At 55.0% G+C, this 15,070-nt stretch overlaps 1 protein-coding gene across 7 annotated transcripts in view; it reads left to right on the top strand.

Annotated features, from left to right (window-relative positions):
- The window catches only part of ADARB1 (adenosine deaminase RNA specific B1), a 104,975-nt gene extending 91,326 nt beyond the window's left edge, over window positions 1-13,649 (top strand). For 5 of the 7 annotated variants that reach the window (XM_037065220.1, XM_037065221.1, XM_037065222.1 and 2 more), the window contains 3 exons: window positions 690-871; window positions 8,952-9,130; window positions 9,911-13,649. In XM_037065220.1, the coding sequence (XP_036921115.1) occupies window positions 690-871; window positions 8,952-9,130; window positions 9,911-10,090 (541 nt within the window). In that variant the 3' untranslated portion in view covers window positions 10,091-13,649. Of the gene's footprint in view, window positions 1-689; window positions 872-1,440; window positions 1,534-8,951; window positions 9,131-9,910 lie in introns of those variants that run through there. The other 2 variants (XR_005069270.1, XM_037065224.1) reach the window with 2 other exon arrangements.
- Window positions 13,650-15,070: the final 1,421 nt, after the last annotated feature.

The following is a 15,070-nucleotide window of genomic DNA, read 5'->3' as shown; positions in this document are numbered from 1 at the left end:
AGGGGGCCAGGGTGCAGACGCCCCACGGGGCGCGGACTCCCCAGGCCGTGTAGTGTCCCTCCTCTGTTTGTGGGGCTGGAGAGAGTGAGGGCGGCGGCGTGTCTGAGGGGCAGTGTGAGTCAAGCTCGAACAAACGCCGGGGTCATCAGTGTCGGGAACGGCTGGTTTAGCAAAGCCCAGTAGCCACCGCCTCTCCCAGCGCTGTGAGCAGGGTCCCCACTGCCACGCCTGGGGACTGGCCAGTGGCAGGGAGAGTGCCCTGCCCTGCCAGGCGTGGCTGGCTCTTGCCTCCACATGCTAAATGGAGCTTGACTCCAAGATTTGGTCAAAGGAGAGGAAAAGGACAGTTTACTGTCCTCAGAGACTCCAGAGCGATCATTTTTATTGGAAATGATAAAATATTTACTTTCCCTTTTGATTTTTCTCACAAGAAATGTGCCTCAAGGATACTGTTAGAACTAACCTTCAGTAAGTGTGTTGTGGCAAAAAGTCATTCCACAGCTAAAGTGATGTTTAAGTCAATTTTTCTCTTAAACATTCTAAACTGCTAAGTCGGTTATTTCTAGGTCCTCTCTTTTTAATTGGCCAGCATTGCGCAGAATTAACAGGGCATCTATGCACGGGGCAGGTGGGCGTCAGGGCTGCAACAGGCGTGGAGCCCCCGCTGAGGCGTGTCCCTCTGCCTGCAGGTGGAACGTGGTGGGCATCCAGGGCTCCCTGCTCAGCATCTTCGTGGAGCCCATCTACTTCTCCAGCATCATCCTGGGCAGCCTCTACCACGGGGACCACCTCTCCAGAGCCATGTACCAGCGGATCTCGAACATAGAAGACCTGCCCGCTCTGTACACCCTCAACAAGCCTCTGCTCAGCGGCAAGTACCCCCCGAGTGCACGCTCATCCCTCTCAGACAGACGTCCTGTGTGGGGTGCAGGTCGTGTGAGTGAAAACCCCCCAGGGAAGCTGCCTGTGGAGGAGCCGCTCTGGAGGGAGGGAGGGAGGGAGGGGCCATCCCATGGCCTGGGAGGGCTGCTCAGTGAGTCCCACCGTTGCAAGGTTCGCTCTCACCACTGGGAAAGGATGGGCAGCCTGGGTGTGGCCTTCGTGTGGGTGTGTCCTCCTGTCTCTATGGAGAGACTGACAGATGCTGTGGAAATCATACATGCTCATTGGCTGTCTGAGGTCAAGCTGGGCCAGGCCACCAGGATGCGTGGGCACGGTGACCAGCTGCCACTGTAGAGCCAGCCCCTGTGCAGCTGGTGGCCTGCCCTGGGTCCTCCAGCCCAGTTTGCTATCAGGAGGTTGGTCATGTAATTGAAATGTGCCCTTGACAGGCCCATGTGTCAGGGATGTGACCGTGGGGACAGTGACAAACTGTGTGTCAGGGACATTTTGCACCTGCCCTGGGTACCCATTGTTACCAGTTTGTTGTTTTTCTTTTAGAATTTCAGTGGCTAACTGCAAAGTGAACAAGAGCTTTTGAATTCAAGTGTCCTAACTTCTCAGTTCACCCTTATTTTAAAGGACACAATTAAGGTACTTGTATCCCATTGGAAACATCATTTCACTTATTTTTTAAACTCAGAACTAAACTCACAACCCTGAACTAACCACAAGTCCCAGTGTGCACGTGCTCTGGCCGCAGCACGTGGGCAGCCAGGCTTCCCGGAGGCACAGCTCACCTCCGAGAGCACGTGGAGAAAACCAGGCTGTCCCAGATCGGGTCTTCCAGCTCCCTGACCTTGACCCTTGCTTGCTAAGGAGAAGGGTGGAGTGTGATAAACTCGACTGTGGGAAGTTGAAACGGCAGCAGCCATACCCACAGCACGTCCTGGAATCTGCAGAGTGTCCGTGTCTGGCTGTGTGTGGACGTATGGGTGTCCTGTGAGTCAGAAAATGGTTCTCCCTGTTTACTGTCCGTATTCTGCACCTGAGGGCTTTGTCTAACCTCAGCTGTCACCTGTCTCTGAGATTCGTAGACACTTAGAACACTGCGTGACGTGCGTGGCTGTGGGGGCCGCTCAGCAGAGGGGTGCCATTGGGACCACGCCCATGGCGGGAGGCCGAGGGGACAGGGTCATTTTGCTGAAGGAATGTTCTAAGACACTGGAACGTGAGTTCATTTATAAAAGTCAGATTATCTTTACCATCCGATGTCTGTGAGGCGCACGGATGGCTATAAAAAGGTGCTGAAAGTGGCCTTTGCAAGAGAGACCTCAGTCATCGGCCCGCGTTCTGCGCGTTTTTTAACAGGAGGAGGTAAATAGCCAAGTAGAAGGGCCCGCCCTTTATTCTCCTGTCCCTGTATCACCGCAAACCCCAAAGCCTGGAGCCCCCAGCCCCACGGTCAGTCGGGCTGCGCTGATCCCACGTGGCAGGCAGCCAGAGCCTAAGTCCGAGCCGAAAGCGTCGTGCCTCAGTTTCTCCCTGTGCCTAGTGACGGGGACAGACCAGGTGCCCTCCGTGGTCCTCTGGGCGAGTGTTAGAATTCTATGAAGGACGGGGCAGCGCTCAAGGTCCAGGGAGCAGAGTGCTTCTCAATTGCTGAGCCAGGGGCTGGCAGCTTACGGCTTCACAGTCTATTTTGAAATGCAAACTGTTTGAGGTCTTTTACCTTGGATAGATGCTTTGTTTTGGAAACAGTGGGGTTTTGCTGTTGTTTTTCCTTGAAGAGAGCTCAAATTGGCACAGCAGGTTGGTTTGGGGAAGACACCTACATGCAGGGCACTCCTGTGAGGTCCTCAGGGGGCAACGCAGCAGGATGGGGCAGCAGGGGCGGGGGGGGGGCAAGGGAGGTGGAGAGGCAGAGAGGCCCTCCCTCGTGGGTGGGCTGCAGGGGGGCTGCCCGGGCCGTGGAAATCCACTGTCCTCACAGACAGAGGGAATCGAGTGCGAGGATCTGGTGGGAGAACCCAGGTGTCTCAATGTGGGAGGTCACACTCCTGTGGCCGGGACACGGGGGTTGGCCCCTTCAGTCCTCCGCCTGTGCCTCCGCAGCATGCACACATGTTCACCACAATTGGCCCCATGCTCGTCGGGCTGTTCCGTCACAGAAGTCGCATCCATGTTAGAATGGGAACGATGCACAGTGTTGCCCAGAGAACCGCAGGGTCCTAGGAAGGGCAAGAAGGGTCGCAAATTCAGCCCAGAGGATAACTAAATCAACTAAAACAAGATCACCTAAAAACCAAGCAAATCAGATAGGCCTTTAATAAAAAATGTAGTGTTGGACTATTTTTAAAAAGCTGTCTAGGCCAAATCAGGGGTTTCATGTTACCTCAGCATGAAAAGCAGGTCTCACTTTAAGAGAGGCCCGTGGAGGGGAGCTGCGGCCGTGTGGGCCTTTGCCGCGCACACCCGCCCTCCCTTCCCTGGCACTCGGGAAGTGGAAGCCCTGCAGACGCGCTGGCGTCTTCTGCCCAGGTCACTTTCACATCTGTGCCCGCTGGTTTCAGAGCAGCTCCAGCCTCTGATTCCCATCTGTTGGTCCCCAAGCCTGATTCTCAACAGGCCCCGTTTGCTGTCCAGGTGCTGCAGAGAAGTCCAGAAGCAAGGCCAGGGGTCTCGACTGTCCCAGGGCCTGGTGACAGGCAGGCTGCCCTGGGGCCACAGGGGCGGCTCCCCCAGAGCTGGTTTTACTGCCACCCTGGCCACAAAATACTGACCAACAGGGCGGCACGGGGAGCGCATCCTAACGAAGCCGTCTGAGCTGCAGGATCTCTGGGAAGACGGGGCAGGGAGCCCTTGCTGGCACCAGAGAGAAGCCACGTGCCCCTGCCGAGGAAAGCCATGTCCCCATTTTTAGCAGTTGGTAAAACTCGGACGCTTGTGTCTGCATCACAAAGCCTTCCTTACACGGGGAAGAGGGGGGACTGTAAATATGAATGAGGATGAGAGAAGGTGTGTGTTTTCCAGGCAGGAGTGGGCCCCCAAATGGCGGGGACCCTTTTCCTGTGTTTAGAAGCAGGAGTCGTACCACAGGCCCTCCTTGAACAGAGCGATGTTGGAGGGGCGGGGCGGGGCGGAGTGGACCAGGTTCGGCCCACGGTACAAAACCTTCCTTTCATCGTGCCTGTCTTCTGTTTAACCTTCCCACCGATTTTTTCCTGCCCCTTTGTTGTCTGGATTACAGTGGCTTTTTCTCTTCCTGGACCTGTGGTTGGGGAATTCTGAATCTCACTTCTTTTTTACCCAGTGTTGCCCCTTAATTTTTAAACAAATGAGCACTTTAAAAATTCAGTATCAAGCATTAATCGGTATTGATAACAACCCCGGCCTGAGAGGAGCTGGACGCCCAGGAAGGCTTCCCCGTCCTGTCTTCCCACCTCATCCTCGTGAATTCTGGCGGCATCACCTTGCGGTTTAGAAAGTCCTCCCAAACGCTTTCCCCACAGGACTGTCAGTGATAGTTTGGACAGACGTACGGGGCCACGGTTCTTCCCCAGTCGCTATGCGTTCAGGGTCAGTTGGCTGGGACAGAGGGGGTGGCTGTTTTGGTGGACTTAGAAGGGCCCCCCCGGGCGGTGCCCCCACCCCTGTGCCACCCTCACCCGGCATCTGGGGTCTGCAGCAGCCGAGCCGGGTGCTCCCCCAGAAGCTGCCATCACCCTCCCTGATCTCTTGGGCTCAGAGCCACCTCAATCTTCTCTGCTTCCGAAAGATTCCCATTTTGTTTTCTCTCTGGTAGTATTAAATTTATCTTTTTCCCTTAAAATTCAGACTTTCCCCAGAGTAAGGCCAGGAGTGGGGCTGCATTTCTCCCCTTCCCCCGACTCCTCTGAATGCTTCCCCCTGGACCACCTCGCCTCCAGGTCGGAGAGACTTTCTCCCGTTTTCGTCTCGTGCTCCTGCTTTTGCAGCATCTTGTTTGCAAGTCTTGGTCCAGTTTCTCCTGTGTCACGTGTCCTTTGCCATCCCTTCTGTCTGCCCCGCTCTCTGAGGAAGCTGACCTTCCCGGTCACAGCCACACACGGGCATTCTGCTCACAGGGGCAGTTGCTGTCCAGGTCGGTCAGTGTCCTGGACCTGCTGGCGTGTGTCACAGCCACACACTCGCAGCCCCCACCTGCTTGGCGTCTTCATTCTGCGAGGACCCGCTGTCTGGGCTTTCACGTCTCCTGTGTCCCAGGGAAGAACTTCCTGGTGGCTGGAGCCCTAGAAAATAGAGGGCTGACCAAAAAGTTCGTTCGGTTTTTTTCCGTAAGATGGCTCTGGTAGCACTTAGCTGTCTTTAACTTTGTTCAAAAAACTGTTGGTAGATTGTGTTGTGACAGCTGTCATATTGGCGTACATTAAAAAAATTATCGAAACTGGTGAATTTTTGTGTAGCTATTTTAACATTGAAGATGGAAGAAAATAAAAAACTTTTTTGGCATATTATGCTTTATTATTTCAAGAAAGCTAAAAATGCAACCGAGATGCAAAAAAAAGATTTGTGCAGTGGATGGAGGAGGTGCTGTGACTGATCGAACACGTCAAGTGGTTTGCAAAGTTTCGTGCTCAACTGGACGATGCCCACGGTCAGGAAGACCAGTTAAACTTGATAGTGATCAAATTGAGACAGTAATTGGAAACAATCAATATTCTGCTATGTGAGAGACAGCTGATATACTCAAAATATTTCCAAATCAGTAAAGTTATTGGTGAAAATGAAAAACGTGTCTCTTATTTTACGGAAAAAACTGAACGGAAAAAAAACTGCTGGGCTGGCCAAACTTTTTGGCCCAAAAGACCTTAAACTGCCTGTAGACTCAGGTTCTAGGATGTGGTTTGCCTGTGTTTGTTCATTTGAACATTCTGTAGAGGCGTCTTTGATGATAAAGGGGCGTTACCTATTGGACTGATTTTCTCAGCAGTAACAGTTGTTGTGCTGGGATTTGTCTGCAAACCACGTCCAGGGCATACGCACTCCCCTCTTCTGTCACCCCAGGGGTGTTGTCAGCCAGGTAGGGACTTCCGGTTAAATGCACCCAGTCCTGTGTGGTCTTGGCCGTGCAGGCTGGGTGAGGGCCCTGCTGGATGCCCTGCTTCCTCATGACACAGGGTTCTCCAGGCCAGGTGGCCAGTAGCGCACCCTTCACTTTCTGGACCAAGACTCAGGCTCCTTCCCGACATTGTGTTTCAAAACCCCAGGGTTTCAGCTTCGAAGGAAGTCTTATTTGGCCAGTGGTCCCCTGTGCAGAGCCCTTGGCACCTGTCTGGGCCTGGCGAAGCGGCGGGGAGGCCGAGAGAGCGAGGGCGCAGCCTGCTGCCCGGTCCCTGCTGCCCGGTCCCTGCCGCCGCTCACCGCCGGACGGGGTCCAGTCACTTCCCTCCTCAGCTCAGGGCTTGCAGTCCTTGGCGGAAATCGGGGTGGAGGTCTGGAGGGCGCTCTGCTCCTGGCTTCAGTGGCAGGTGGTTTCACAGCTTTGGGGGCCCGAGGGGCCAGAGACGCTGAGGGTCTGGGAGGCCCGGGCGGATGGCCAGTGTCACCATCGCTGTCAGGTGCTGCACACCAGGGTCCTTATGCTTTAGCTCCTGCTCAGGTCTCTGTTTGCAGGATAGAGGTCACTTTCAATAGAGAGTGTAAATGACACATTTTCAGGGTCAATAAACACATGACAGAGAACTTCTGTAGCAGGAAGCCACGGTGGCCTGAGTGTCCGTCAGTAATCATTACGCATATAATTCGCTTTGATTGCCCATCATGGGGGAGGCGCTCGTGGAGAATGCCTGTGCGAGGGAAGTCCGAATGGGAAGAGCAGAGTGCGGGCTTTGTACCTGCCTTAGGCCAGTTCGGTTCCCCTGTGTTTTTGTTCTGGGAGTTTTGGCTCCCGTGATTCACAGCAACAGAGACTCTCGTTTGAGGCCTTGTGGGTCCTGCTCTCCCTGGTTTCTGCACCACTGTGCCTGTGATTGGCTCCTTACCCCAGTCCTCTCGGTGTCAGGCCCCTCGGGGGTGTCTGCCCCTGGGACTCGGAGAAGGGTGCTCTCCTGACCGTTGGGGATAAGTCTCCCCCAGAAAAAGCGTGTGGTTAGCGTTGGAGGCCCAAGCTAGCTGTTTTCTTTCTGCCTTATTTTCTTCATTTTTCCACTTATTTAGCTTAAAATACAAACAATATTTGTACTGTTAGTGCCTTACTTTTTCAGGCAGTTAATTGACCTTTTCTGGTTGTAGTGCACAGTGTGATAGCTCTGAGGCTGGAGTGTCATTCAGCAGTGACCCTTGACAATGACCTGATCACACAGCAGTCCAGACTCACAAGGACTGTGACATAGTACGAGCACTGACCACTTGTGAACGACGCAGTTCCACTGAGTACCTGAGACCAAGTGCCGAGCAGAATCGGTGTGTGAGAGGTCCCTTCCTGTCCCCTCTCTGTGGGCCTCCAGAGCGTGGTGCTCCGCAGCGCACAGGAGCCGTGCCGAGTGACGAGTGACTTCCATCCGAGGGGAAGCTGTGTTTAGTGTAGCATTTTCTGTCTAATCAGATAGCGGTCAGGCATAAAGGGACGATGATCGGATTCTATTCAGGGATTCAGAGGATCTATCTCTAGTGTATACTTTTGGAGGGAAAAAATACCCAGATGCTCTAGCAAAGTGAGGCGGGCATCTGAGAAGGGAAACCGTGGGATCCGAAGGAGTAAACCTGGTGCAATGACGGGACAACTGGGAAGAAAGTGCGCGTGTTCTCACCACAGTCTGAGGGGCTGAGGGGTCTTTAAACGGTGAGAGGACGACGGGTACTAAGGGGACAGAAACTCCAGGATGCCCAGAGAGCCGTTCAGGAGAGGAGGGGTTGAGTTCGAACCACAGGAAGCTGAGGCCTGCGATGGCCAGTTTTCACCGTCCTCCTGACCGGCCACGGCGCCCAGAACACGCGTTCTCTCTGGGGGAGCTAGGGGTGTCTGCAGAGGAGGTCAGCACCCGGCGGGCACACTCCGTAAAGCAAACTGCCTCCCGGGGTGGGTGCTCGCCCAAGCACCCATGGGCCACCAAGGCCGGCACATGCAGAGCTCCCCCCCTTTTTCCTGGCTGGCTGACAAAGCTGGGCCACCTCTTCTCACAGTCCCCTGCTGGCTGGGACTCACACTGCCGGCCCCCAGTTCTCAGCCTGGGGACTCGGGCAGAGCTCCACCACAGGCTGCCCTGTGTCCCCGGCTCACACAGGGCAGGATGTGGGACTTCTCAGCCTCCGCCTCCTTGGGAGCCAGTCGATCCTACTGTTCCGTCTCACTGGTGACCCCGCCTCGTAGCGGTGTGGTTTAGAGTGATTGCCTGAAGTCGGGACAGAGACCCCATTCGATGCTGGGGCTCTCCCTTGAGTGCCAGACTTGGTGATGAATTAACACTTTGTCCTCTCAAGTCTGTCACACGACTCGGCTCCAAAGTGGCCCTGACTCATTGAATCCAGACTTGCTGCCTGTCCAAGTCACTTTGCTCCAAAACTGGACGTGCTACAAAGCGAGAGTAGAAAAGGCAGGGGCGCCGGCCGCGTGGGCGTGGAACTCGTCGGTACCTCCCCTGTCAGAGAGGAAACCAGGCTGAGCTGCTCTTAGCCTGCGTGGCACCTGGACTCGCAGGCACGCCAAGCAGAATCGTGGCCTGGAGCGGATGCACAAAAATAAGGGAAGCATTGGGTTCCAGAAAGTGTTGAAATGCAGTAAGAAAACATGGGAAGAGGTTGGACCTTGCATCTTGGGTGTCGGGTGTGCAAGAGGGTGGCCGCGGCGTCAGGGCCTGAGGTCAGACGTGTGGCTTGCCGTCCTGAAGGGGCCGCCCCGCTTTCCCGACCTGTTGCCCGAGTGAGTTAGAAGTGTTGTGAGGTCACACAGTTCTCGGCTCTGTGGGCCTTCCACCCACCTCTCAACAGACAGCGCATTTCTGGGCAGCAGGAGGTGGCACTGGACCGGTGCGAATCCGCCTGGTCCTTGTCATGAAGGCCTCTGCATCACCTCGCTCGTCCCTCCCCTCCAGGCATCAGCAACGCAGAAGCACGGCAGCCGGGGAAGGCACCCAACTTCAGCGTCAACTGGACGGTGGGCGACGCGGCCGTCGAGGTCATCAACGCCACGACGGGCAAGGATGAGCTGGGCCGAGCGTCACGCCTGTGTAAGCACGCGTTGTACTGTCGCTGGATGCGTGTGCACGGCAAGGTACTGAGGCGCCCGCCCCACCCCCACGCTTGTCCCTGTCGCAGCCCCGCCACCATCCACACGGCCCTTCCAGACCTGCTCCTTCTGGTGCCGTGCAGCCCAAAGTCCAGCCCTGGTCTTTCAAATTTAAAGCGGCTCAGCCTCAGAGGCAGTGTGTCCCTACCTACCCTTCCTGCCAGGACCTTCTGTCACCTCAAAGCGCAGGCGCCCAGAGGACAGGCATTGCTGGGCTCGGTTAAGCCAGGAAGGATTTCAGACCTCTCCGCAGTAGCAGCAGCAGGGCCCCCTTTTCACCAAATAAAACCTCATGTAGTAAATCAATATATTACTATTTTTCATTGACTTATGAGTCAAGTCTGTATCGTTTGTTATGAAGCTGGCCTTGAACTGGACGTGGAGGAATAGACAAGTTGCAGCAGCGCACACATGAGGTAGCCAGCGGGCGTGGGGTGGTGCCCCAGTGATCACCAGTACACGACACCGTGGTTTCCGAATAGCTACAATGTTGGGAGTGGACATTAGACTCAACTGTTTGCAGGTGGCCAGGAGTATTGCCTGTGTGTCCTCAAGGCTGCTCCTTGGGGTGGGAGCACAGCCCCTCGGACGGGGCGCCCAGGCCACTCTGTTTGAGGACAGTCCCTCTGCGGGAGGCCTCTGCATGTGGGGGCCCCACCCCCATAAGCCAGCCCAGGACTAATTATCATTTTTGACCATGGTCTTGAGCTTTAGCTTCTACTGTTACTTCTTAAATGGTTGTACTTGTTCTTTGTCTTCACACAGGTCCCCTCCCACTTACTGCGCTCCAGGGTCACCAAACCCAATATGTACCATGAGTCCAAGCTGGTGGCGAAGGAGTACCAGGCGGCCAAGGCCTGCCTGTTCCGGGCGTTCATCAAGGCGGGGCTGGGCGCCTGGGTGGAGAAGCCCACGGAGCAGGACCAGTTCTCTCTCACACCCTGACCACCGGCGGGGGGTGGGGGGACCTGGGGGTGCCGAGTGTCGGGCCTGTCTCCAGAACCTCCTGTCTGCAGCGGGGGTGGGCACACAGCCGGGGCAGGTGCGCAGCCAGGGCGGGGTGGGCTGGCCGGGCCGGAGGCCCCCTCCGGCACCTCCACAGCACCCTGTCCCTGTCCAGTTGCTGGTGACAGCGTTCAATCTCAGTTTACGATAGAAATCGAGTTCTACTGAGTAGGGCTTCCTGAAGCTTAGGAAATAGCAACTACTTTGTGTGAAATTCTTGAATAAATAATTTATTCAGAGCTAGGAACATGATTTATAAAATAAGAAGTAATTATGTCAGGTCACCCTTATGCCACATTATTTTAATTGCAAAAAACCATTTATATATATATATATATGTGTGTGTGCAGGAAAAGAGAAAGCAGGGGTAGGACAAAGAAACCTAAAGTCCCCATATCCACACTTCCCAACACTGCCCCCTGCAGGCGGGTCCTTGGCAGCTGCGGAGGTGGCCCCACGGTGTCTGGCCAGGTCCCTGTAGCCTCCATTCTTCCAGAAGCTTCTGTTTCCCTCACAGAATCACATCACAGACAACTTTTCTTGGTTACTTCTAAATAACCAGATATAAGTGTGGCATTCCTTTGGGTTCTGAAACAGTATTTAACCTTGGGGCCTAGCGGGCGTGCATCGGGCTACCGCACAACAGTCAGCCTGACCCCCGCTCCTCCCTGGGGGCCCGATGGACCTGAGTGACCATCCAGAGGTCTTCATGGGACCAAATGAGAATTAAGTCATAGATGTTCATTTTGGAAAACACCACTTAGACTTATTTCTAAATTCTTTCCAGCTTTATCAAAGACATGTTTGAAAAAATCAGTATTCAGGCTGAAAGCTGGCAACATGACAGGCTGTGAGCGTAGTCATGGCAGGGGGGTGCTGCTGTATCTGGGGGGGACCCAGGGGCTTTGCCCAATACCCCACAGCACACAGGATGGCCCAGGGCAGCTGAGCAAGGGGATCAGGCAGGTCGAGGCCTGGGCGCCGCCCAGCCTGTGCCTGGAGACCTGGACCAGCTACCTGTCGCTTCCACTCAGGGCCAGAGCAGAGCAGATGGAGAGAACACTCCAGCCCTGGCTGATTTATGGCTGCGCAGGGTACCACTGTGCCATGGGCAGACACAGGCACACTGCACCCTGCAGCAAAGTCCAGGGTGTCGCCTGTGCAGCATCAAGGTGTATACCTGGTGTCCCGTGTCCTTGCAGGCCCAGGACGTGAGGAGCAAGAGCAGAGTTTGGAGCCTGTGGTGGTCACATCTCAGGGCGTGTGTCCTGGGGACAGGTCACTCAGGCCTGGGACCTACCAGGTTCTGGGACGGGCACCGCCTGCCCCGGCCTCCCGCTCACGCGGGGCAGTTGCTCATCCTGAGCCGGTGAGAGGGCAGTCTCAGGGCCCCGTCCCTGTGGACTACGGTCTGGGTGCCACGCACTGGCATCCCTTCCGCATCACAGGAAGGGAGTCTGGGGCTTCCGGCCCCTCCCCAGAGCAGGCTTTCCTGTGCCCAGAAGAACATCGTGAGAGGCCCTGTGTTTTTATTCTTCTCTAAAAATGGTATTTTTTCTAATGGGGATTGGGAGATGGACTTAGTTTTTAAAAAAGATGGATTTTGATGACAAAGCCCAGTGGAAATCCATTCCATAGACATGTACTGTCCCGTGTGCCTGGCCTTCCCTTCCACTGGGGATGGTTGAAGTCAGCGTGAGTCTCTCTCCAGCCCCAGGTGAACGGATGCCCTACTGTGTGTGTTCCCCGTGGCTCCTGAGCTGTGCACCTTTCCTGGGCCAAGTGTGAGACCAGCCAGGGCAGGGCTGTGCTCTGAAAGCTCCCAGGTCTGACCCGTGGTTGCTGGGAGGAGGGCAGGAGGCCGGGGCAGGGGTTGGCCAGGGGGCCTGCACAGGACAGTCTGCCTCTGGGCAGGGCGGCCGGAACACTCATCTGAGAGCAGGACAGGGAGGGCTGACCCACTCCTGCAGGAGACCCAGCACTTTAACCCGCCCCTTCTTCCTGAGCTCACCGTGCATTAGGCACACAGCCCCGTGTCCTCGGGCGTTAGTCTGCCCCTGATGTCCTCCACCTGGACTACAGAGATGTCACAGAAAAGTTGCGACAACCAGGGACTTGGCTTTTTGAGCAAAATGTTAAGTGTGAGGACCCTTGACGAGTGAGGGTCAGGAGGGGTTCCGCTGTCTTGTGTCAGCCACCCCGGAGTGTCAGCTCCTTGGGAAAGCCGGTCACTGTCCACTCCAGGCCACTGGGCAGCCGTCCTGCTGGCGGGAAGGTGGAGTGAAGAGAAGGCTCAGCTGGGGTGGCACATTTGGAACATGAGCCAGGCTCTCCCAGGTCGGGCCCAGGTCGGGGGACATCGTCCTAGCCACGTGGCTCATCCCTGCCCCCTACTCGGGTCAGCTTTCACCTCCTCTCAGGCAAGGACACCAAAGAACTGCAGTTTTGATTCTGGGTCTTCATTCATTTCATCATCTTTTTCTATTTTGGAGATTTTTATTGTGATCAAAACAATTGTTTTACAATGTCCAAGCCAACATCTCACAAGGTGATTTCTCTGGAATTTATTTTATTCATATACTGTCACTGCTCTGCAGGCTGTAGAACCACTTTGTAAAGGCAGTGCTACCTGTGCAGGGTGCTAGGCAGTCTCTCCGAGGGGCCGGCTCTCACCCTGCCCAGCACCAGTCTGAGCACCAGGCCAGGGACTGCTGTGGGGAGGCAGCGAGCTCCTTTCCTCGTGAGAACCAAAATCAAAATACAACACGGGTGCATCTTCTCATTTCTAAAATATTCACACCAAAACATAAGGTCCGACCCAGGCATAACATTTGATCCAGCAAGAGAAAGAAAATTGGCTTTTCCATCTGTAAATTCCGTGAGATCTCTCAAAAGATTTCTTTTCACCACCCCAACTGTATAAATGGGGAAGGGCAGAGTCCTTGTGACTGTGCGTGTCCAGTTTTGTGTGTCCTTGTCCCAGGCGTGTCCTGTGGCCCCTCTCCATGGCCTGAAGCCAGCCTACAGCACACAGTATGTCCACACGATGGGAGGGTGGGGAGAGGTCAGGGCCCGACCTGACTGTGACTTGGCATCCTGTTCTGGCGACGTGGGCTGCACTTCCCTGCTCACTGTTGGGGCTCCAGTGCGGGCTGAGGGGCAGGAGGGACTGAGGGTGTCCTTCTGGACGTGACCGTGAATGGCACGATCCCTGGAATGTTGGTGGGGTGGGCCCTGAAAGCCGTTGGCTTCTCCAGACTTGAGGTTGTATGCTTTTAATCTGACTTCAGAATTCGGACACTCTTTGTGAATGTCATTCAGCCAGGAAACCGTCGCTAAGACACACTCCCCAGTGTCCTTGTATGTATATTGATGTATATACCACACGTCACCGCCCGCATGAGCTCCTCGCGCACCGAGACCAGTGGGACGGAGCATGAGACGCTGTCATGTAGACAAAGGGTTTGCAGTGTCCTCAATAAAACAAGGCATTTCACTACCACGGTGTTGCTGAGAGTTTCTCTCCCTCCTGGTTCCTGCTCTCCTTGGTCCACCGACAGGCCAGGCCCAGGGTCAGTCGCCGTCTGGTCCAGTCAGCTGTGCTGTACCCACACTTCCCCATCTGGGGACAGGCTTTCTGGGTCCCCTCCCCCCTCAGATTCTTGGCTTTTCCACCATTTTCCTGAGCATGTCAGCAGCTCCCAGATATAAGGTGTGCAGAGAACAGTGAGGGCTGCCCCTGCTGGGTCCCTTCCACAAAGAGGGATGATGACATACGGCCAGTTACCTGTAGGACACATGAGGATGACATGGAGGGGGTGGGGGGACACAGGAAAAATGTAAACACCAACAACACCGTGAACCAGGAGGACTGGGCATTTGGACCCAGGGAGGACCCGGCGGACAAGTTCTGCGCCCAGGGAGGGCCAGGTCGACAGGGCATTCGGGCCTGGGGAAGAAACACAGGTACCAAGTGGCAAGCTAAAGCCGTGTTGTTTAGGACCAACTCACAGCAAACCAAGGGGGCCCGGCCACGGGGCGGCGTTTGTGAGGATCCTGTGGTCATGAGGAGGCATGGACGCACCAGGCAGGTGTGCCCGCCCAGGGCAGGGAGCGGTGGGGGCCGAGTCTGGTCACAGTGCCTGGAAGATGGGATTTGGAGTGATTTTTGGTTTATTTCTCTTTTCTTTTACTTACGTATTTATCAGTGTATCCACAATTAAATGAAAAGCAGACGTGAAAATGTTATGGAAAGTCCAAAGCCCCATGCAAATAAAAAGCAGTCCCATCACAGGCAAATAATTTTCTCTGTTGTGTCCATTTTGAATCTGTTCTTTCTTCTCACACAATAAAAGTGACAGAAAAACGAAAACATGTTGCATTAAAAGAACAACTTAGGCGTCAGAGAATAGTCGGCGGCAGGGCGGGCAGCATCTTACGGGTTTAGTCCAGGTTCCGTGGTGTCTTCGGTGGCGCCCAGACTTCCTGTCGGGGCGCAGCTGTCCACGTCTGCCCTGCAGTGGATCTCCGAGCCCGACAGAGACCCCACCCTCGAGGAGCTCTAGTTCTCCTGGGGAAGGACCGAGATGAACATGCCGGACGGACCGATGTGCAGGGGAACCTTGGGAGGGAAGGAACGGCTTCTCCGGGGAGGTTTGGAGGCTGGAAGACAAATTATGGGATAAATCATTAAATTATTTAATAATTGTTAACTAAAATGTAACATTAAACACTGAATATTAGTTAATAATATCAGCCCTGGCTGGTGTGGCTCAGTGGGTTGAGCATCGTCCTGTAAACTGAAAGCTTTGGGTTTGATTGCCCCTGGTCAGGCAGGGCACGTGCCTAGGTTGCAGATTTGGTCCCTGGTCAGGGTGCATGTGGGGGGTTGGGGGAGGCAGCCACCCGATGTTTCTCTCT

Source organism: Sturnira hondurensis, unplaced genomic scaffold, assembly GCF_014824575.4.
Source record: "Sturnira hondurensis isolate 20B ecotype Veracruz unplaced genomic scaffold, ASM1482457v3 Scaffold0015596, whole genome shotgun sequence".
Taxonomy (NCBI): domain Eukaryota; kingdom Metazoa; phylum Chordata; class Mammalia; order Chiroptera; family Phyllostomidae; genus Sturnira; species Sturnira hondurensis.
This window is presented reverse-complemented; position numbering and strand designations above follow the sequence as displayed.